This window comes from Nematostella vectensis, chromosome 5 (assembly GCF_932526225.1).
Source record: "Nematostella vectensis chromosome 5, jaNemVect1.1, whole genome shotgun sequence".
Classification (NCBI taxonomy): Eukaryota; Metazoa; Cnidaria; class Anthozoa; order Actiniaria; family Edwardsiidae; genus Nematostella; species Nematostella vectensis.
The window spans coordinates 13,464,417-13,488,722 of NC_064038.1; the positions used below are offsets into that span (position 1 = coordinate 13,464,417).

The 24,306-nt window shown below is 41.4% G+C and overlaps 1 protein-coding gene across 2 annotated transcripts; it reads right to left on the minus strand.

Moving 5' to 3' along the window:
• Window positions 1–969: 969 nt before the first annotated feature.
• On the minus strand, window positions 970–24,305 carry LOC5502549 (lon protease homolog, mitochondrial). 2 transcript variants are annotated; one of them, XM_048727648.1, is made up of 22 exons: window positions 24,067–24,305; window positions 21,569–21,607; window positions 19,276–19,504; window positions 19,006–19,094; window positions 18,772–18,891; window positions 16,753–16,975; window positions 16,354–16,486; window positions 15,973–16,115; window positions 15,210–15,430; window positions 8,438–8,576; window positions 8,297–8,366; window positions 8,169–8,221; window positions 7,886–8,029; window positions 7,541–7,663; window positions 6,148–6,264; window positions 5,623–5,763; window positions 4,141–4,303; window positions 3,867–4,000; window positions 3,497–3,568; window positions 3,099–3,224; window positions 2,224–2,262; window positions 970–1,718 (listed from the first exon to the last, which is right to left on the minus strand). In XM_048727648.1, the coding sequence occupies exons 1-22, from the start codon at window positions 24,264–24,266 to the stop codon at window positions 1,572–1,574; spliced, it is 2,865 nt and encodes a 954-aa protein (XP_048583605.1). In that variant the 5' UTR covers window positions 24,267–24,305; the 3' UTR covers window positions 970–1,571. The 2 variants fall into 2 exon arrangements, with proteins under 2 accessions (XP_048583605.1, XP_048583606.1); XM_048727649.1 differs by lacking the exons at window positions 21,569–21,607; window positions 24,067–24,305 and having other exon boundaries at window positions 19,263–19,377.
• Between the last annotated feature and the right edge of the window lies 1 nt (window position 24,306).

The following is a 24,306-nucleotide window of genomic DNA, read 5'->3' on the forward strand; positions in this document are numbered from 1 at the left end:
ATATATATATATATATATATATATATATATATATATATATATATATATATATATATATATATATATATATATATATATATATATATATATATATATATATATATATATATTGATCAGCTTGAATCGTGGTCTATGCATTGATCCTTGTCGTCAGTTTATCGTGAAACGTGATTTCCGATTTTGGAAACTCGTGAAACGTGCAAAGACCGCGCCTGAGTGAAGGTCTTAGATTTTGGATGTCTTTCATTTCTAGTGTGCCATATTTGGCGATCCTGAAAGGAAATCAGAATCGAATTTCAGATCGGGTAACATTTAACGTGATGTTCATTGTAAAGCATAATAGCAATTAAGAGTGAGGAAGCTGTCTGTGAAACAGTTTAATTTACTGGCAAATCCGAAATGAAAACCCTTGGGTGCGTCAGATGTTATAACAAATTGCGTCAGCTCTTTTATTACAAAGTGCATACACTTCAAATCGCATGATTTATGATTCTTGGAAGCTATATTTAGGTTTGAGACCTCCACACCCGAACCGTGTCGAGGAAAATATAAATAGTAGAATCTGAAATGCTCCTAAGAATTCGAAGAGGGTAGCTTGCGGGAGGTTTAATCACAGTATTTTAAAACCGAAGAACAAAAAAAAATACATCTTAAATTGCGTGCATTTCAATGAAGTTTGCTTTTATTGCTGGCCACAAAAGAAAAAAAATCATATGCATGTGCGTGAGTGGACAAAGATGTACCAAGGCAGTAATGTAGACCTAGGTCGTAGTGTGCTGCACATGATGACGACATCACTACATTACTATAGCAACAAACCCATTCCCAAGGGACGCAAGCGTGTAAGTGAAAAAGAATATATATATATATATATATATATATATATATATATATATATATATATATATATATATATATATATATATATATATATATATATATATATTGCAGTCAAACAACAGAATCGCATGAAACCATGGAGTATATTTAATAAAAGACTGCAAAACCAAAATCTTTTGTACTAGTTGCTCATTGGAAGATTTTAACTTGTCCATCTTATAATTTAAAAATATATATAGTCATTTGATCCATCTGAAAAGATGAGGGATCTGCTGCTTAGACATTAGCGAAAGCTAAATTAAACATTAGCGAAAGCTAAATTAGACATTAGCGAAAGCTAAATTAGACATTAGCGAAATCTATTAAAGTATTTAAGTATATTTAAGTATACCAATACAACTGTCTGCAGCATCCTTAGACTCTTTTCAGACAACACAGTGTTAATTGCCTAAGTAATTTCCATCTTACTTTGATTCCTCAATTGTTTGGGTATCACGGATGAAAAAAGCACTCCAAATATATTTTATAATTTTACTCCCTTTACAGTAACAGATGTTTTGCCATTTATTCAATGGAAAACGGTTTTAAATATCAATTAGGGTATTTTTTAGTCCTATCTATATTAGAAAAATACTACTAATAACTGCTTGGAAGATAGCACCAAACACTCTTTTGTAGTTAGATAGCTGGGAGTGAATTCCTTTTGTTATGTTATCTATTCCCAGTCACTGTCAGGAGTCGAAAACAATGTTAAAAATATCCTCGTAGTGCGATACAAAGTGGATATCAATGCCTTCCTTTACAAAGTCGGGCAAGTCATTAAACTCTCGACGGCTTCCCTCTGGGACAACAACACAGTTCACTCCAGCACGACGGGCCTAGAAAAAAAAATAGAAGGTGTAAAACGTGACTTACACGGAATAAAAAAAACCATAATAAATTAAAAGAAACTTTACTTTTCTTGGGTTCTGTGTCACTGGGGATTAAAGTATTAGCAATATGCATTTAGAGAAACTGAGTAAAGTATGAGTTGTCAGTACACCCACAAAATCACATTCCAAAGAAACTGATTTATGAATAATAGAAATTTGCATATAAAAAAACCTTTTCTACCTTTAGGCTATTGTGTATGGTATTTGTCTAAAAGTTAGGGCATGGCTTTTCATTTTTGCTACGAGTCATCGCGATAAGTAACAAATCAGGTTTATATGAAAAACCAAAATAATTCTTGAATGAATCTTTATCCAAGAAATTATATCATTAACAAAATAATATTTATCTGAAAATGTTATGACAATTTGTTTGACACAGCTGCTGGTTTCTGGTTATCCTAGAGAGCAGCAGATCAAGTGTGATCCAATACTTATCTACTTTTTCTCTTACCGCAATAATTTTCTCTTTAATTCCTCCAACAGGTAAAACCTACGAAAAAAAAAAAAAATACCCTGAGTACAGCTCTTTATGCACCGCCATAGAGACATCTCAAAATGTGACCTGCCTAATATGAACCAGCCCCTATTTACCACCCTGTGAGTAACATTTCCTATGTATACCACCCCTGAGTACCAAACCCCTAAATAACACCCCGTTAGTAAACATCATCCCTATGTAGCACCCCATGAGCACAAGTCCCTAGGTACCTCCCCCTAGGTACCACCCCTTAGTAACAATCATCCCTATGTAGCATCCCCTGAGCACCAGTCCCTAGGTGAAACCCTCTGAGCACCAGCCCCTAGGTACAACCCACAGAGCACCAGCCCCTAGGTACGACCCACAGAGCACCAGTCCCCAGGTACCACCCCCTGAGTACCAGTCCCTAGGTACCACCCCCTTAGCACCAGGCCCTAGGTACCACCCCCTCAGCACCAGTCCCTAGGTACCACCCACTGAGCACCAGCCCCTAGGTACCACCCCTTGAGCACCAGTCCCTAGGTACCACCCCCTGAGCACCAGGCCCTAGGTACCACCCCCTGAGCACCAGGCCCTAGGTACCACCCCCTGAGCACCAGGCCCTAGGTACCACCCCCTGAGCACCAGTCCCTAGGTACCACCCCCTGAACACCAGTCCCTAGGTACAACCCACTGAGCACCAGTCCCTAGGTACCACCCCTTGAGCACCAGGCCCCAGGTACCACCCACTGAACACCAGCCCCTAGGTACCACCCACTGAGCACAAGTCCTTAGGTACCACCCAATGAGCACCAGTCCCTGGGTATCACCCCCTGAGCACCACCCCCTTGGTACCACCCCCTGAGCACCTTTCCAGTGAGTGACAATTCGCCTGTCATGGCTACATTCTGTCGCACAGGTTTATCCATAGCCAGGGAGAGCAGAGCAGTGACAATAGTAGAGCCAGCAGATGGGCCATCTTTGGGAGTTGCCCCCTGGTACAGAAAATGTATGGACGCAGACAATAGCTTAAATATAACTACGGTTAATGTCCTAGGGTATTATTTCTGTCAATTATAACCTGGGAGTAGGGTTACGCCACAATACGTATTTACTTCTATCAATGGATATATCTTTAAATATGCTTATTTGCTTCTTTATTTGATACCCATGAAGCACTGCTGGTAACAACACCTGGATCCTCCAATTGCAACTTTTTTTTTACAAATGTATATATTTAACACATGGACAGCAAAATGTATTTTACCTCTGGAACATGGAGATGGATTGGTGTTGTGTTAAAGAACTTGTTTTCAGGATTTCGCTTAGCCAGGAAACCCTGGAGATAAAAATGCCCAAAGCAAAGATAAGCAAAAGCGACAATATAAGTAATGATTCAAATAAGCACCCTCTCCACAATTACCCTTCCACCCCTCATACTCCAATTTTGTAATAAGCGCCTCCCTCCCATCACCCTCTAAAAAATCTCAACAAAAGTAGCATTTGATCTTTTTTATCTTGGGTGCAAATTCAAATCATTATGGTACTTTATTTGGTCAATCAACACACTTGTTCTTTCATGTCGTCATTTTTATGGCAAAGTTGTTTTAATACAGTTAATTTGAGAGTTTATTTACCTTTGAAAATGTATATGCAATCTGGGCACTCTCCTTCATCACATCACCCAGCTGACCTGTCATGCTAAGTGAGCCTGACTTTTTGTCATCAGGGGCTTCACTGATTGATGTCTCGATGTAAAGGGTGGAGCCCCCTGCAATGATACAAATATAATAGTCCTTGTTGAACTTGTGCAAGTTGGACATAGGCACTGAAGGACCCATGCAGTCAACATAAAACAAGCCTAAAAGGTCCTCATTCGATACAATTCATTGAAGATCAGATGGTACATACCCATTGAGGTCCAGGCTAGTCCCATGACCACCCCCGGTGGGGTTTGATCATAGATACGATCTGTATTAAAAACAGGGTTCCCAACGAAGTCCTTCAGAGCGTCTGGGGTAACCGCAATGGCTTCTGTGCCTTGGAAGATCTTCAAAGCAGCTTTGCGGAAAATCTAAAGAAAAGAATGTGTATATAATTTGTGAGTCTCCTACAGTACCTTTTCACACTTAATTATTGCGTCACTTTAATTACGCGAATTTCGCGATTTTAAAAGATTTGCGAAAATAAAGTGACGCGAAAATTAAGTGAGTACACAAGAAGCCTTTGGGGAAATATTGGCCGTTTAATGAGCTTTATGGAAACACCTTGTCTATTTAGTCATCTAATGTACATATAGTACGGTAAGGGGTTGAGTTGGACTTGTATTTATATATTTTAATGAAACTAAATTTAGCCTTTGATTAACGCTGTTTAAAGAAATACTTGATTAACCTTGACCACAATCGGATTTTGTAAGAACACAGCCTTTTTTACCAACCCATAATACATTGTTACTGCTCCCTCTCTTATCCCTCATGTGTTGTACTGGTACTTCATAATGTGTTCCTGCCCACCCATCTCTTCCCCTCCCTTATGTACTGCTATGTTTACCTTGTCTATGTGTCCCTGCCCATCCATCCCTTACCCTCCCTTATGTACTGGTATGTTTACCTTGTATATGTGTCCCTGCCCATCCATCCCTTACCCTCCCTTATGTACTGCTATGTTTACCTTGTATATGTGTCCCTGCCCATCCATCCCTTACCCTCCCTTATGTACTGCTATGTTTACCTTGTCTATGTGTTCCTGCCCATCCATCCCTTACCCTCCCTTATGTAATGCTATGTTTACCTTTTCTATGTGTTCCTGCCCATCCATCCCTTCCCCTCCCTTATGTACTGCTATGTTTACCTTGTTTATGTGTTCCTGCCCACCCATCTCTTCCCCTCCCTTATGTACTGCTATGTTTACCTTGTCTGTGTGTTCCTGCCCACCCATCCCTTCCCCTCCCTTATGTACTGCTATGTTTACCTTGTCTATGTGTTCCTGCCCATCCATCCGTTCCCCTCCCTTATGTACTGCTATGTTTACCTTGTTTATGTGTTCCTGCCCACCCATCTCTTCCCCTCCCTTAAGTACTGCTATGTTTACCTTGTCTATGTGTTCCTGCCCACCCATCTCTTCCCCTCCCTTATGTACTGCTATGTTTACCTTTTCTATGTGTTCCTGCCCAACCATCCCTTCCCCTCCCTTATGTACTGCTATGTTTACCTTGTCTATGTGTTCCTGCCCACCCATCCCTTCCCCTCCCTTATGTACTGCTATGTTTACCTTGTCTATGTGTTCCTGCCCACTCATCTCTTCCCCTCCCTTATGTACTGTTATGTTTACCTTGTCTATGTGTTCCTGCCCACCCATCCCTTCCTCTCCCTAGTGTACTGCTATGTTTACCTTGTCTATGTGTTTCTGTAAATTCCTGACTCCACTCTCGCGGCAATATGACTTAATCAGTACTTCTAAGGAGCTATCCTGGAGGTCCACTTGCTCTTCTTTGATCCCTGTTTTCTGGCGCGCTTGAGGGATGAGATATGCCTAAAAGGGGAAATAGGATAATATGGTGATATCCTCTATTCGGTCCACTGTAGTGCAAGTGGAAAGACTTCTCTACATGTAAAACCATTTATATGGATATTAGTCTGTGGCACAATCCATCCTTTGCCACATTCAAATTGGCAATGACTTATTTGTTGCATGTCAAAATGATGATGATGATTGGGGATGATGCTTGGGTGTGATGATGATAATGATGAGTAATATGGAGATATATGATTAAACATGGTGGTGATGATGGTAGTATCATTCATGACATGGTGGTGGAGCGGCATATTGTTTGTACCTACCTTGAATCTGGTGCATGGTCTTATGAGGATGGTGATGATAATAATGATAGGTGATAATGCATGTCATGCACTGTACCTTAGCGATAGCTTTTTTCTCATCCTCCACGTATCCCGAAACATTCATCATCTCCATGCGATCCTTGAGAGGGCCTGGTATAGTGTCTGTCACATTTGCTGTACAGATGAACAGGACCTAACAATCAAGATAACACAAGTGAATCAGGTATGCCCGGGTAGAGGCGGAACACCAAAGCCTGCAGAGAAGATAAAGCACCTGCAATCTTCATACATAGAACACTTCAACCAAATGGACTCAATTTTGACTCTTATTTCTTGAGAGCGTGCAATTTGTTTTGCTCTAGCATTTCAAATACATGTGTGTTCAATTATTCATTTGCCACTTGACACTAATAAAGAGGCAGTAGCCTTGAAACGTTTTTTACTGTCGAATCCGTTGTATCACGACGCCACATTTTCAAAACATCGATTTGTTTTTGTCTTTTGGGATTCTTTTGTTCCGCCAGTCAAATTATTGTAAGCCAATCATATTCTTGCCATCTCTCGCCTAGTGTAGTTGCCTGGCTTTCTGTCACGACACTGTCTGGTTTTCGTCCTGAGGATAGCCAGGGAAGTGCACAAAGCGAGGCTCTGATTGGCCTAGAATGGTTTTACTGACAGAACGGAAAACCAAAACAAATCTTGTTTTGAAAACGTGGGTCGTGATACAGTGGATTCGCCAGTAATATCAATCATTTTAAGCGCTATTCAAATCTTTAATTATACTTTTTTGAGTGGTAGAGAATGCACATACATAATAAAGCTCATATGTGTCAGTGTTCACCTTGGACATGTCAACGGTTACATCCAGATAGTGGTACATGTCAAGTAAACATACTATGCTCTTGTGTTAGTGTTTACCATGGACATGCCAACTGGTACATCCAGATAGTGGTATGTAGTTGTCATGTATACATATCATGCTCTTGTGTTAGTGTTTACCATGGACATGTCAACTGGTATGTCCAGGTAGTGGTACGTAGTTGTCATGTATACATACTATGCTCTTGTGTTAGTGTTTACCATGGACATGTCAACTGGTACATCCAGGTAGTGGTACATGTCAAGTAAACATACTATGCTCTTGTGTTAGTGTTTACCATGGACATGTCAACTGGTACATCCAGGTAGTGGTACATGTCAAGTAAACATACTATGCTCTTGTGTTAGTGTTTACCATGGACATGTCAACTGGTACATCCAGGTAGTGGTACATGTCAAGTAAACATACTAAGCTCTTGTGTTAGTGTTTACCATGGACATGTCAACTGGTACGTCCAGGTAGTGGTACATGTCAAGTAAACATACTATGCTCTTGTGTTAGTGTTTACCATGGACATGTCAACTGGTACATCCAGGTAGTGGTACGTACTTGTCGTGTATACATATCATGCTCTTGTTTCAGTGTTTACCTTGGACATGTCAACTGGTACGTCCAGGTAGTGGTCCAGGAATCCTGCATTCTGTTCTGGATCAAGCAGCTCAAGAAGTGCAGAGGCTGGATCACCTTGCACACCTCGACCAATCTTATCAACCTAACAATGTTATCAGTAGTAGTATATGAGGGACAAAATTAGCCTGACTTTTAGGGAGTTTGTTACTAAATAATTTATGTCATAATTTTTTATGATATTTTTATGAATAATTTGACAAATCCTGGCTCATAAAGAAATGTACATGATTACATATTAATTATCCTACCCTAAGGGATATTGATATTAGTGCAATCTAGGTTTCTGTTAAGCTGTTCTTCGTACCTCATCAATCAGGATCAAAGGGTTTTCTGTCTTCGTTTTTTTCAGACACTGAATGATCTTCCCTGGCATTGCTCCGATGTATGTCCTTCTGTGACCTTTGATCTCAGCCACGTCTGTCATTCCTCCAACACTGAACCGGAAATACTAAGATGCACAAGCAAAGTGTAAAATAGCCATCAGTACAAAAAGATACATGGTTAACCAAAATGGTTTGAACATAGTTTAAGAAGGAGGGCCTAACATCGCATAAAAAATAGTAGCATAAAAATTGAAAACAGCTTACCTCTCTATTCAGGGCACGTGCAATAGACTTTGCTATGCTTGTTTTACCAACACCTGTGTAAAAACATTTTTATTAGCAAAGATACAAAGCTATAAGTGTTCTAGGGAGCACAGCGTGTCAAAGCTAACCTGGCGGTCCAGTAAAACACAGAATCTTTCCTTGTGTACTTCGGTTCAGTTGGCTGACAGCAATGAATTCCTGCAGAAAAAAAAATCAAATTACATGGAACCAGTTTAGATAAAAGATAACTAAAGTGATCACCTACTAACCAGAATTCTATCCTTGATATCCTGAAGGCCATAATGGTCTTCGTCAAGTACCGTGCGAGCTCTTTCAATGTCCAGGTTTTCCTCACTATACATTCCCCAGGGCACACTGGTCAGCCAGTCCAAATAGTTTCTGGTTACACTACGGAGGACCAAGAAAGATTGAGGCTCAGATTATTATCAATAGTGGGCAAAGGAAATATGTTACGACTGTTCCAGGAAAACCAAACATGGATTTATTTGCATGCAGTTTTAATCCGTTTCACGAGTGCGAAGTTTCCGTTACGTGAGCGCGAACTATCCATTTAGCTTCACTTCACTTTTCACTATTGCGCAACCTATTGTACAATATGTAAGTGCACAGCGCAATGCATAGTCTAAAGCCCAGCGTGGAAGGCCTCTGGGCAGCCTTTCATGTCAATTACTTCAATTACAGACTGTGGAAGGTTGTTCCACAGTCTCAGTGCACGGGGCAAAAAACTATATTTATATATGTCAGCTCTAGCGTTAGGAATAGTATAGAATTCAGAGTGTTGAGTGCGGGGCAAGGCGCGAGACGGTTTTCTCAGATCTTCGAGTGGCAGGATAGAGGCATTATTTAGGCCACTGTTTAGGAGTACCAATGATGAGGTGCGCCTGTGGTCTTCGAGTGGTTTCCAACCCAGTTCTGAAAGGTGGCGCATCATTTTGCCAGGTTCGAAGGAGAAATAGTCTGTCGTAACAAAGCGTGCTGCGCGCCTCTGGACTTTTGTCGATCTCGACGATGAGCTTGCTGGTATGCGGGTCCCAGATAGCACTCGCATATTTCAATAAAGTCCAGGGCCACACCTTCCAGATAGTACAGGTGGTTGATGTTGTTTCTGGTCTTCCTTGAGATGCGGATCATGTTACACTTGGTTGCTTGGAAGCTCATGGACCACTGGTCAGCCCAGGACGCGAGTCTCGATATGTCTCGCTGTAGCTCTTCGCAATCCTCTCGCGATCTAATAGTTCGGTAACAAATAAAGTTGTCTGCAAAGAGTCTGATCTCGGACCGTACAGATTCTTGTATGTCATTTATAAACAGGTTAAACAGGACTAGGCCAAGGACAGTACCTTGGGCACACCTGATGTAACCCGCGTCCAGCTTGACTCTGCCCCATTGACACAAATGCGCTGGTACCGCTCACACAAAAAGGCATCAATCCATTTCAAGGTTTGGCCACCAATTTCATACAGTAGCTGTATAGTTTAGCAACTTGGGTGTCACCAGACCTGTCCACGGAAAACCAGATCGACCACATGTGCATCGGGAAGAAGTCTCGCCGCTCTCTTCAAGATGTACGAGTCAAGCGAGGAGCAGACGTTGCTTCAGACCATCATCTTATCGTCGCCCGGCTGAAGCTGAAGAAGAATTGGACAGGGGGGTCCAGCCACAACACCATCACGCTGAAAGACAGCAAGAAGAAAGAAGAGAGTTCAAGATCACTCTTTCCAACAAGTTCCAGGTCCTCGGAAAGCTGCTTGAAGAGGAGACGATAGAAGAGAAGTGGCAGAAAGTGAAAGGAGCAGTGACCTCAACATGCCAAGAAGTACTGGGCCCCAAGTCGTACACACACAAGGAATGGATATCAGCAGAGACACTACAGAAGATAGAAGAAAGAAGACAGAAGAAGAAAGTGGTGAACAACAGCAGAACAAGAGCAATGAAAGCGAAAGCACAAGAGGAATACACAGAAGTAAACAGAGTCGTCAAGCGAAGCATCAGAGCAGACAAGCGAAGCTACATAGAGACACTGGCAACAGAAGCAGAAGAAGCAGCTCACCAGAAGAGCACCAAGGAACTGTATTCCATCATCAAGAAAATATAGGGCAAGTTTGCCAAGCCAGAAAGGCCAGTAAAGGACAAGAATTGAGGAGTGATAGCAGACGAAGAAGGACAGAAGAAGAGGTGGATCGAGCACTTCCAGGAGCTACTCAACAGGCCAGCTCCTGCAAACCCACCAGAGATACCGCCAGCTGACAGTGACCTGCCAATCGAGTGCTGCGCACCCACGAAGGAAGAAATCTGCAGCGCCATCAAGCAATTGAAGAACGGCAAGTCTGTAGGACCCGACAGCACCCCGGCAGAAGCGCTGAAGGCTGACGTCATCAAACTCCCCAAGAAAGGCGACCTCAGTTCCTGCTCCAACTACCGAGGGATAACGCTGTTGTCCATCCCAGGGAAGGTGTTTAACCGCATCCTGCTGAACAGAATGAAAGACGCAGTGGACCCGCATCTCCGTAACCAACAAGCCGGCTTCCGAAAGAAGAGATCATGCACGGACCAGATCGCAACCCTGCGCATCATTCTGGAGCAGTCCCTCGAGTGGAACTCGCCCCTCTACGTCAACTTCATCGACTATGAGAAGGCGTTTGACAGCGTTGACAGGCAGACCCTCTGGAGACTAATGAGACACTACGGAGTGCCAGAGAAGATAACCAACATCATCAGGAAGTCTTATGAAGGAATGACCTGCAGAGTAGTGCATGGCAGACAGCTCACCGACGCCTTTGAAATAAGAACCGGAGTGAGGCAAGGCTGCTTACTCTCGCCCTTCCTGTTCCTGCTGGCCATAGACTGGATCATGAAGACGTCAACAGACCAGAAACGAAACGGTATTCAGTGGACACTTTGGAAGCAGCTGGACGACCTCGACTTTGCCAATGACCTGGCTCTTCTCTCTCACACCCAGCAACAGATGCAGGAAAAGACCAACATCGTTGCGGACAACTCAGCCAGGCTGGGCCTCAACATCAACAGAGGGAAGAGCAAGGTGTTCAAGACAAACGCATCCAACGAGACACCCATCACAGTCCAAGGCGAGGCGCTGGAAGAGGTGGACACCTTCACCTACCTCGGCAGCATCCTGGACAAGCAGGGAGGAACGGATGCCGACATCAGAACCCGCATTGGTAAAGCCCGAGCAGCCTTCCATCAACTAAAGAACATCTGGGGATCCAGCGAGATCAGCATCACCACCAAGATCAGGCTCTTCAACACCATCGTAAAGCCAATACTACTCTACGGAGCCGAGACCTGGAGAACCACCGTCACCACCATGAAGAAAATCCAGGTCTTCATCAACACCTGCCTGAGGAAGATCCTGAAGATTCGCTGGCCCGACAAGATCAGCAACGAGGAATTATGGCAGCGTACAAAGCAGCAGCCTGTTGATCAAGACGTCCTTCAGAGACGCTGGCGATGGATTGGCCACACCCTTCGAAAGCCTGCAACCAACATCACAAGACAATCCCTCACTTGGAATCCCCAAGGAAAGAGGAAGAGAGGGCGGCCTCGTAACACCTGGCGCCGAGATTTGGATGCAGACGCCAAGCAGATGGGCAAGACGTGGGGACAGCTTGAGAGACTCGCCCAGAACCGAGACGCCTGGAGAGAGCTGGTCGGCGGCCTATGTCCCAGACGGGACCACAGGCGGAGATGAGAGAGATGATAGTTTGGACTTGAGCCGTTCGTGTGGGACGCTGTCAAAAGCTTTTGCAAAGTCTAACACAGAGGCGTCGGTTTGTAAGCCACGGTCCAAGGCTTAGGCCCAGTCTTTTATGACAAAACACAGTTGTGTCTCACAACTGCACTTTTTCCTGAAGGCATGCTGGCGGTCAGACAAGATCTGGTGAGCTTCTAGGTGTCGATTTATGTGCGAGCACACAATGTGTTCTAGTATCTTGCAAATAACGCTAATAAGAGAAATTGGACGATAGTTTGAGGCAAGAGATCTGTCGCCTTTCTTGTGTATAGGGCATACGTTCGCAATGCGCCATTCCCGGGGCAGGTTGCCGGCGTCCAGGGACTTCTGGAAGATCTGTTTTAATATTGGCGAGATCACCGGTGCACACTCCTTTAGCACGCGTGGATGGAAACTACAGGGCCAGCTGCTTTTGATGATTTAAGACCTGCAAGTAACTTGTGAACTCACTCCTCTGTGACGGCAATGCTTGGAATCTGGGGGAATCTGTGCTTGAGTAATGGTATCGAGTCAGTATCTTCATCGGAGAAACTATCCCGGAAGTGCTGGTTTAGCATTTCCGACTTTCCAATGTCGGACTCCACAAGCCGGCCATTCGTTGCTTTTAGTGGAGGCATAGATTGACTGTCTTTTCTTTGGGATCTGATGAACTGCCAGAAGGGCTTCGGATTGGACTTCACATTGCCAATCATGTTGTTTATATAGCCGCTTCGCGCTTGGAGCAGGGCACGGCTTAGTTTCCTTCTGATGTTTCGCCATTTATCCCGCAGCCTGGAACAACCGGTCTTTTTTAACTTGGCGTGGAGTCGGTTTTTCTTCCGGACAAGCCGACGCAACGTTGGGTTTAACCAGGGGAGACTGGTTCTACCAGATACAAACTTGGATAGAATGGCCTTGTCGATTGAGTCTTGAAGAGTGTCTCTAAATAGGGTCCAGTCTTCCTCGGCGGATTTTGTCTCTGAACCGGTAGTCGAGAAGCTTTCTTGAAGCTTGTCAGTGTGAATGCGGTCAAAATCTCCTTTAGAGTATAGGTAGATCTTTCGTCGCGGTATCCGCAGGGGAGGAGTGGAACATGTGATAGAATAACCGATCGCGTCGTGATCACTGAACTTGGCTGGTGAACAGATATTTGATGCAAGGCCAGGTCGGTTGGTAAACAAGAAGTCCAATGTTTTGTCATCACAGGTGGGGAAGGTGACCAGCTGATCCATATAGAAGTCGCGCATTATGTCGACTAGCACCAGGCCCTGAGATTCGCAAAATTCCCCGCCATTCCTGTTGGTGAAGTTGAAGTCGCCCAAGACGTGGATGGCTGGTGGGTTGTCTGGTGGATGGAACTCACAGATCTTACAGAGCTGGTTGCGAAGGGCCGATAGTTCTGTATGATGCTGGTCAGGCGGCAAAAGTAGTGCGGTGGCCCACGCAACGTATCAACGTAACACGCATGGTATCAACATCACATCGGATAGGACTAAGCGTCGATTTTATGGCCAAAAGAACTCCTCCGCCGCCGAGTACTCTGTCTTTTCTAAATATAGAATAGCCCAGTTCAGGGGGGAAGAGTTCGGTGTCCAGGATGTGCGAGTCAATCTTTGTTTCCTGCAGGGCAACAACGTCAGGTTACTAGGTGAGACTGGAGCTCAAGCCGTTTTCCTCTAATGCTGTTTATGTTTGCGCAGAGGACAGAGATGGTGTTTTTCTTGCCGTGTTTCTCGCCACAAGTGGAGCGCCCGTGACCAGGGGATGACGTCATGAGAGGTGCGAACCAAGCTGGGGTCTCGTCGGTGGCACATTCCAGGGTGGTGAACTCGTTAAAACTTGTGAAGTCAAGCGAACTCATGAAGTGCGTAGTTGAAAAGTTTGGAAATAGGCAGGAGCTGCAGATCCACGTAAGTTTCGAGTTCTTTTGGAGGGCCTCATACGATCTCGTTGTTTGGTAGATGCCTTTTTTGTGATACCACAAAAGACATTGTTCGCATTCTATGCCCGCTTGGTTTGACATGGTTTGACAATAGACGATACAGAGAAATACACTGATTTCTGAATGAAAGACCCTCTTGAACCAAACATGGAGATATGGTTACTCCAGCAGGACTTGGTTGGGTATAATTTGGTCTTGCCCTAGAGCTCGGGGAGCTTCAAAGATGACCAGCGCCGAGAGCAACAGTAGAAAGGCCGGCACAATCTCCATAGTTGACGGGAAGTAATATTAGACGGTAGAGCGCCAGGTCTTGGCTTTAAAGCCACTTACACACGGGGAGACTACTTAGAGTGACGACTGTAGTAAATAGGGTCTTCCACGAGGCCGGTGTGATCCACAATTTCGGCTTCAGATGGAGCTCGGACAGATACGTCCGCTCCGCTCAGGCATGCAAGAGCAAGCTTGCCGTTACGCGCTCGCGAACTATCCGTTTAGCAAGCGCAAGCTTTCCGTTACGCGAGCGCTAACTATCCGTTTAGCAAGAGCAAGATTTCCGTTACGCGCTTGCGAACTATCCGTTTAGCAAGAGCAAGATTTCCGTTACGCGCTTGCGAACTATCCGTTTAGCAAGAGCAAGATTTCCGTTACGCGAGCGCGAACTATCCGTTTAGCAAGAGCAAGCTCGCCGTTACGCGAGCGCGAACTATCCGTTTAGCAAGAGCAAGCTCGCCGTTACGCGAGCGCGAGCTTACAAAGTCGATCGATGTCGTACAATTCGGCCAAGCATCGGTGAAGCATTACCGTCGATTATTCGAAGTTTGAGCACAACTTTCGCACAATACATCAATACATCACAAATCCCTACGTAACTAACACCGCATTTACCCCTGAAGTACATAAACTAAGGATTTCTAAGTCATTCCTGTGTGAATACAATAGCGCGGCTAAGATAAGTTATTCATTTAACCGTGTATTGGTTTCAGCCTTGTTTAACAAGAAAACGAGTTTGGTTTTCCCGTGAACTGTCACATATAATCAGGCACATAGCTAAAGTATTTACCTCCCCTTCCCTCTCAGCAAATTTTGTCTGCAAATCAAAATGCAGCTACAGTTGTACTTATGGGCTTTGGCAGGTTACAAAGTAAGGCATACTCAACCAGCAGGAACTACCTAGCTGATTACTCAGTATATCTGTCGCATATCAATCGACATCCTTCTCTAGTTGTTTCTTTTCAAATGATAAGCCCCATTTCAGTTAGTGGTATAGTTCTCTGGTTATATGGAAACAATCCCACACTGAAGTGCTAACAACTGACATGTTTAGCAATGGTAGTGCAATAAGACTTACTTGAACTCAGATGAGTGGGCATCAAGGAAAGACAGCTTGCCGAGTTCTTCCTCAATCACCTCCATTGCGTGTGCTGGGACATGCAATCCCTTGAGCCTCTCCCTGAACTTCTCACCAACAGCGTCTTTGTCATCTTTCTCCAGGCCTAATTCTCTCTTGATGATCTTCAACTGCTCTTGAAGGAGGTACTTCTTTTGTTGCTTGCTGACTTTCTCCTCCACCTATAGGTAAAAATCATGGGTTAGAAAACTGTCAAATGTTATCATGTTATCCTCGTTAAATAAAGTTTAATGTGTATTGAATTTTATCCTTTTTTTTAACTACTGAGGTTTTTTTTTTTCCAAGAATACAGATAGTGCAAAACCTGCTGTGGTGGATAAGACTGATAGTGGTTCTGATAATATTGTTAGGGGTAATGTTATGAAGCATTGATTACCAACATAGTTGGTATATATACATAATGGACGATGCTGATTAGATTAGATTTGATTAGTTTGGGGTGGTTTGGAGGGATCAATAAGCAAAATAATGGCTGTTCTTATAATTAATTAGTATGACCTGGTTTAATGGTATAGAATACATACCGCTGAGTGTAAAGTATTCAGTTTTATTTTCATTATTAGACTTGTCAAAATGGTGATTAGTAGAAGTAGTGAAGTGTTATGATGCTGTTGATGGTTTTGTGATGAAGATGGCATTTTAGTAGGCTGACAAATGTAAACACAGAAGCATCAACAACTAATAACAGAGAATTTCCTCTGACCTCTTTGCCCAGCTGTTGCTGCAGCAGACAGACAGCTAACTCTTTCTTTAAGAGCTCCAGTGTCATGCGAAGTCTGATTGGGATGTTTGTCTCTTCCAAGATCTCCTGTAACTGGTTTGATTCTGCACTTGTAAGAGCCGCCCCTAGAGAACACAATCATGTGAAAGTCTATTTCATTGTGCAGAATAAAATCAGGCCAAATGTGTCCTGTAGTGTGCCATGTGTGATATAGCTCAGAGATCAGAGAGATCTTTTAATTTATATCATAAAGGACATACGTACAAAAGGTTGCCTTATTGTTAAGTCTAAGATCTTTGCTTCACATTTTATCGGTGCAATATTATTCACCCAAGAAAAATGATGTGGTCATATTCTTCTTACCAAAGTCAGCCAGATGGGATGGGTTGTCCACCACTTTCTTGCCACCCTCTATCAGTTGCGACAAGAACTCTTTGTAGAGTGGGTTCAACGAGATGATATCCCTAATTGTCTTTATGGCTTCTGCAGCTAATGCCTGATGTATTCAAACGCGAAGATGAGATAATATGCACAGGGGAGATTTTGTGGGTTCAATAGCAAAACGATGCTTGCTCTATGGGGCAGAAAATTGAGGCTAGGGAAAATTTTGGAATAGTTTTCTAATTTGCTAATCTTGTGTTCATCACAGAAAAAGGAACCACAATAATTTAACGTGTTACAGTAAGCATTGTTTAAATAAAAGAATTGTTACTAATGTTTTAATTATTAAACAACCCTGGCTAGCAATTAAAACATACATACTTTGACTTCTTGTGTTCTCTTGAAAGGCTGGTGCAAGACATTCTCCACCCGTACCATGAGGATTGGATTGAGATCAAACCTTTTTGGCTCTACCAACCCATCCCCTTCATTGCCATTGACATCAAGGGTGGGTTCATCTGGGGGGGTGTTGGGCGTGTCCTTGTCAGGCTTTTCAGCTGCCTCGACATGCTGTGGGTCTTCTGCAACACCTGTTATCTGAATCCTAAAAACAACATTTGTGTTAAATATTCTGGACATCATTGACCCTATCCCAACCATCTTTAATCAAAGGGATTGCCTTCCTACTGAAAACTCAATCATTTCACATAGGGTACATTTGTACTAAAGTTGGTACAAAGTTGGCCTGTACACACATGAATGTGTGTTATAGAGGGCTCATACATATTGAAAAGTTGAAAATATTATGTTTCGTGCACACAATGCAACAATAGCGGCATCCAAGACTCGCCGAGGCAATTAGACCCGCGTTTCAGAATCCAAGCCCAAGACTTTTGTTAAATTTTGGCTTTTTTCTGGGCTTGTTTTTTGTAACTTGGTCGTGGTATGTCATAAACATCAGTTAAAAAAAAATAAGTAGAGTAGCTTAAGTTTCTTTTTAGAGAAGAGGCTTAAGAATCGAGACTCGAAAAGAAAGGGAAACCTGTAGCATAAAAAGGGAATTGAATTGAATTTGATTGAAATTTGAATTTTCTACAGATCTTTAAAAAATCTGAAACAACACATTTTCCTTAAATCTGATAAAATTCAGAGATGGCAATACCACAAAATATTTGCAAATTGTTTTCTACAGGAATGCTACCCACAATGAAGCTAAGAAAAATTTAAAGTTGAGAATCGTATGCAAATATCCTTTTGGTTTAAAAAAACAGCGCAGGCTTGTGAGAATGTCGCCATTCTTGATTGCAAATGCACCGCACACGCAAAAAAATATCTGCTAAATTTTGCAGATTTGTTTCCTGAAGTTAAATAATCGTTTGACAACCAGGTTGAGATATAAAGATGACGGTAAAATTTGTAACCACACAACGTTCTTCAGTTGACGCGGTTTAGCGCGTGCATGTTTTCTCATGTAATTTGTTGACATCTTGATCTACGTCACAAATGTCTGGACCCGGGCCTTTCAGTTCATGGTCTTTTTTCCGAAGGTTGACCAAAATACCTCAATATTACAGATTTGAGTTATTCGCGCGAACGGGTGTTTTATACCATTTGGAAGATGAAAATATAAAGAATTGTCAAAGTCTATCAACACTGAAAGGTTATATGGACTTTAAACACATAAAACAGGCCATGTTTAACAATGTCAGAGACTCTAAGATCGCACTTAAAAATTAGAGACTCCGAGACCCTGGTAGAAAAAAACGAGGCTCCGAGACCACTAAAAGTTTAAAAAAACTTTGGAAATTTCAAGGTACCTATCGCTACCCCTAACAATGGTGAACTTCTTGGCCCTTTCTATTTTCATTTTTTACAACAAAATATTCACACTAAGGTAGTTTATTGTATTCCTTATTTTAATAAGGAATTATTTTAATTACTAATTCCATTTATAAATTATTCCATAGGAAATCAACATCTCGCCTATTTTCTATTAAAATAATTAAAATTAATAATTCCCTAGCGTAGCGCACCTTTTAGGGCTCAGGACAAGCTAATACTTTCATATTAAAGTTCTTGAGTTCTACTATGATAAAGACAGAAAGACAGTACTTATGTAAACATAACTGGTGGAAGTGCTTGATGACTTGTCAGCTACAGCAATAAAAGTAGTTTAAAAGTCTATATTTTGTTGGTACCTTTTAGGGGTAAAAATTGGCTCGAGCCATGCCCTTTTTGGTACCTTTTAGGGGTAAAAATGAAATTCCCTATGAGCATCCCTGTCATTATAATATGTGAGGGTATACCCACCCTACACCCCCCCCAAAAAAAATTCCAAGCCTTGAGATTTTCTGGAGTTGACAGGTTTGAGGTAGAATAAAAGGGTCCTTGACAACTGACCTGCGATGCCCAAGAATGACCATCCTCATCTTGTTTCCCATGTCATGCATTTCGGTGATCTGCACAAATGCTCCCACCTTATAAACATCATCCAGACTTGAGACAACTTCTGCCTCATTACTGCCAAACACAAGGGATAACATTCAGACATTAAAGAACTCTTGTGATTGAAAATACTTGAAACTGAACAATATATATAGTCCATAGTCAAAATGAAGTTAGATTAGTGAGTACCTATCTTCTTTCTTTAGAAATGCACCTGCATACGGCTGCGCCAGGCGGCACTTCAGTCTAACCAAATCCATTAATGACTTGTCATTTATCTGCAAAAATTGGCAAGTGACATAAAAGCATTTATTTGATTTCTAATTCAAATTAATCAGTTTGACTGTCTTCTCAATTGTAAGATCTACAGTACTGTAATTCAAGTTTGACCTGATTAACTTGTTTACCTAAGGGACCAAAGTCATTCATGTTTTTCCTGAACTCACTTATCTGATATACCTCTAACATCTTGACAAAGCGAGGGAACACAGGATTGCGGTGAACAGGAATTAATGGGACTTCAGGGAACACTTCTGGGACAACAACTTGTGCCACGATCCCTTGGGATGGATCAGGGATATGCACCCCGGTCTTATCCTCAATGACGGCATCAGGTTCATCGTTATCACGACCTTTACCATCATCATCATGGTCATCATTGCCGCTAGAGCTGCTTTCTGGATTGTCACTGCAAGGAAATGTTTTGACCCTTTAAAATTAGCAAAATGAGTGCTAATCAAATGTTAATATCTATCAAATCTTATTCAAACATCAGTTTCTAAGCTTATTACAGGCCTTCTGATAGTGTTTTGTTGAAAAAGACGCCATATTTCACGGGATTTTGCAGGATTTTAAGCCTTATTTTGAGTGGGATTTTGTGGAAAACCAGTAATTCTGAGGGAATTTTGTGGGAATTTCGGTGGTTAATTTTTTTGTAAATATTTTTGCCAAAAAATGATTAAACACAGTTTTCAAAAAACATGAATCCATCACTTCTACTGTCATTTACATCAGCAGGTTGCAAAGAGAATAGCAGCGTACTTCTTTTACTATTATATTAAATAACATAATGTTCTATTGTTTTAATTATAATTCAATCTTTGAACATATCATTAAGTAGAGCAATAAAATAAGTTGCTGAAATAAGTTGTCTTGCAATGATCAATTATCTAATAACCCATACAATAATGGCTTGAACATTTTTTTTCAATATAAACTTTTGAGTTTTGTCTTGCATTTCGCATGTTATTACAGATCGCTCATGACACACAGTTTATGAGTTCAGACCTAAACAAGTGGGTGAAAATACTATATATTTGATAAAGACCACAGAGCTGTGTTTAAAATGTACTTTGCAAAATAGAACATTTTAACTTTTGTGAGATCTAGTGTGCTTGCTAAAAAGGAATACCGAATTGTGATGTCAATGGAGCACGGCAGAATGTGTTCTTATTGAACACGCGATTGATATTATTACGAAAATAAACCACTTTGTTATGCAACACCTCTTGTGTGTTTGGGGAGTCATCAGTTGCGCTGTTAGGGGTGTGAGGCTCGCATTACGAAGTGGGTTATGTTTGTCAACAGGGCCTTTGTTTGTTTCATCGGTTACGGATTGCCAGGAGATATCTGATACGTGTAGTGTCAGCATGAAGTGCCAACGAAATATACACAAAGTGCATCGCAAGCCTCAGAGAGGCGAGAAAAATAAAGGGGAGTGAAACTGTGGTTGGTGTGATATAGTTCTAAGCCAATCAGAACCGCAGTTTCGGAGGTGCGTCTTCTCCCTATGCATGTAGTAGTTTCCTTGGAGATATTTTGACTGAAATTATATACTGTATACTATTCGTTTCATTGTGTCAGAGAGAGTTAGATCTGGTATTCGCCACACTGTGGCTGGACTAGAAATAGTGTTGTTCGTTCATACGCCGTCGACGCAAAATACTCACCTAGGCCTAAAAAGGCAAATGTATTCGATATTCTTCAAGGAAATAAAGGTGATTATAAAATTGCCAAATTCGAAACCAATGAAACAGCCAATGAAGAACACTCAAATAGTGAGTGCATCGTAAGAAATATATGAAAATCAAAGTTAACAAAGCTTCCAGAATGCGAAAAAAAGCATGCCTTTGTGAAAGTACAAACGACCTCAGATGGTTAACAGTCTATATGGTAGTCGTGCTGTTGCTGTTCTGATTGTACATTACGCAGTTCATTAAACGACATGACACATATTTTCGTTACGATATCAATCACACATTAAATAGGAATACATTCTGCCATGCTCCCTTGGTGATGCATGCGACCACGTTTTTTTTTTTGCAAGTTAGAACAGAGGTTTTGATTTGCTAGAACAGTACTTGCGAAGAACGCGCCAATCAACGGTTGTGTTCCAATCGCTTTTAGCACCCAGTTCCCTGCGCGGTATTACACTTGGAACGCCTTGCATTATTACGGTGTGGCAACCAACTTAATTTTTTGTACATCATCATTTTTTTAAGGCAATTTAACGATAGATTGGACTTCATTGCATACAAACCCCTCCTCAATAACTTCGACATGCGTTCATTGTAGTACAATGATATGTATTTTCAAAAATTTCTGGCAAATTCCCTGTGATTTCACTGACTTTTTCCAACATTTTAGCAAACCACGCTGGATTTCACAGCCTTTAGTGGATTTTCACAAGATTTCAATGACTACCAAGTTATCAAAATAATATATCCTTAATGTAAAATGATAATATATGTACCTTGAGTTGTTATTTTTGGATCCTCTCGGATAGAAAAAGCTGAAAGAATGAGAAATATTCACAATTCAGCATTTGTCTAATGAGAAATATTCACAATTCAGCATTTGGCTAATGAGAAATATTCACAATTCAGCATTTGGCTAATGAGAAATATTCACAATTCAGCATTTGTCTAATGAGAAATATTCACAATTCAGTATTTGTCTAATGAGAAATATTCACAATTCAGCATTTGTTTATTGAGAGACATTCATAATTAAGTATCTAAGGTCTATTGAATTCACAATTGGGTATTCTTCTATGGTTTCAAGGGTAAGACAGCCCTTGTTATATTGATTTCAGAAAGTAATGCACTAGTCAATTGAAACCCCCACCCCCAAGATCCCGGGGAAGGGTGGGGGATTAGACTTTGATCCTGTACAAAACTGAGAAAATCCCCCACCCCCTCGAACAAAACTGCAGTCAAATGCCCCTACCCCTCGGGATGCAAACTATAGGAAACTGACTACCTGGCATTTGAGACAACAAGTCATCTGAAATAATCCTTTTCTTTCAAAGCAAGTACACTTCAGCGAGTACATTTGTACCAATAACTATTAAGATAACAGTTACTTAAGTAAAAATAAATTATGTTCATCTGGCATTTGTTATCATTCATATTTGTTTTTGCACATCTCGCTGTGCAGCTCAGGGTTCAAAATAAGTTTTTGGAATTTGCTAGATTTTGCCGGCTTTGTGGATTTTGGTAGGAAAAAAAAGCCTGCACGCTCAAAAATATGAGAGGGGAATACAGGAAAAAAAGAGCCAGAAAAGACCAGAAACAGCCGGCCGCTATTATGAACACTGCAGCTTGACACACACTAATACACAGAACTGCTTGCTACATAAGAAAGTCTAAAACCAGAAACTGACTTGACTTTTGCAAAGTACATTTTTGACGCTATTCAGTTGTCCCTAAACCCCCAGGGTGGGGCCAAGCCTTACAGTAAGAAATTGTCTATTCCCTCACCCCTTGGGATACTACACCTTTTGCTTTTCATTACCGAGAAATACGCATGCATTTTAGCCAAAATTCCGTACAAACAATAAGCCCTTTATGACAAACAATATCCTAAAATAATTATTCAATTACTTATTGTTTATTTGTGCCCTAATGCACATACATGTAAAATAGATGATACTAGCGCTCAAAAATAACATTCGATCATTTCGCCGTTGAGGCAGCGTGGTAGATAGGTTTGCATGAACCTATACCATTCGGCACATTTTGGCTGTTTGATGGTATTGATGTTTCGTTGAAGAGCTATCAGCAACAAATTTGTGCGATAAATACCTAATGGTACTCCTCTGTTCCTTGCTTCATCCCTGTTGTTAATTTCTGCCTGTATTTGAGGCCGTGAAATATCTGCGCTTACCGATGCTTTCAAACAATTTATTACCTACTCTACAGGGTTAAGAAACGGACTGTAGGGTAGCAACATTTTTGTTTCTGTATTTGGGCCTGGGTTAAAATGGCGAAATGATCGAATATAATTTTTTTTGAGTGCTCATATCATTTATTTTGCATGTATGTGCATTTTAAGGTCACAAATAAACGAGAAGTAATTGAATAATTATTTTAGGATGTTGTTTTTCATAAAGGGCTTATTGTTTGTACGGAGGCGCTAACGTTTGTAAGAAGCACGCAAATGACTTTCACAAAATACTATTGTTTGCACTTGCTGTAATAAAAATGTTAATGAATTTTTCGTTTACTGTATTGATTGCGAGTTCTCGTATTATTGATATTCTGTTTGTGCTATTGTTATGTATCAACGCGCAAATGAAAATAGATTTTTCATTCCTGGTTGTCGAATAGTGTAAATGAATGTGAAGAAAATGCAATTGTGTGCACTCATTTACGTAAACTTCGTTAATGTATTTCCTTTTAGTTCAAATGATTTTACTTTCGCTTAAATGACAGTACATCGGCGTAAATGTTTGTAATTTTGGCTAAAATGAATGCGTATTTCTCGGTAATGAAAAGCAAAAGGTGTAAATTCTGTTCAAAAGTGCTTGAAAGCCTCATGTTAGCCCCACACTTTCCTGAGACCATGGGGTGGGGGTTTCAAATAACAAGTGCACAGTTATTACATGCTAAAGATCGTTTAATAAAATGAGATGGAGAAAAAAAATATATAATGTGTAAAATGTGTGGCCTTTCTGGCATCAACTTTTAGCGGGTAAGGTTAAGCTGAGCAAATTGTGATTTCTCTAATCCCCTTAACCCCCCACCATGAGTTTTCCCCTTCTAGAACTTTCTAGAACCTACTACTGGATGACGTAACATACACACCATTTATCCATAACAATTTCGCTTCAACAGCTTCACAAATTGGATATTAAAATCAAAACCTACTTAGAGCATTGATTTGGAATTTTCTTGCAGATTATTCCCTGTTTGAAGTTTAAATGTTTGGAGCGGATAATTAAAGGAAAAAGAAAAAGATAGAACTTACCTTTGACATGTTGCAAAGCCACGAGGAAAAAATGCCGTAACTACACGAATTGAGGTGGCTGATTGAGAATTGGCTACTAAAGCATACAAGGCGGCATTTTTATGAAGCCCGCAGCACTGTTTCGCGGGTCTGTACAGCGAGGAAATGCTGCGACTTGGACGAAAGATATGCGGCGACTTTAGCAAACGAGAACTAAACATGGCGCTCAGTCTCACACTAATACTTCGTGGATGGTTTTTT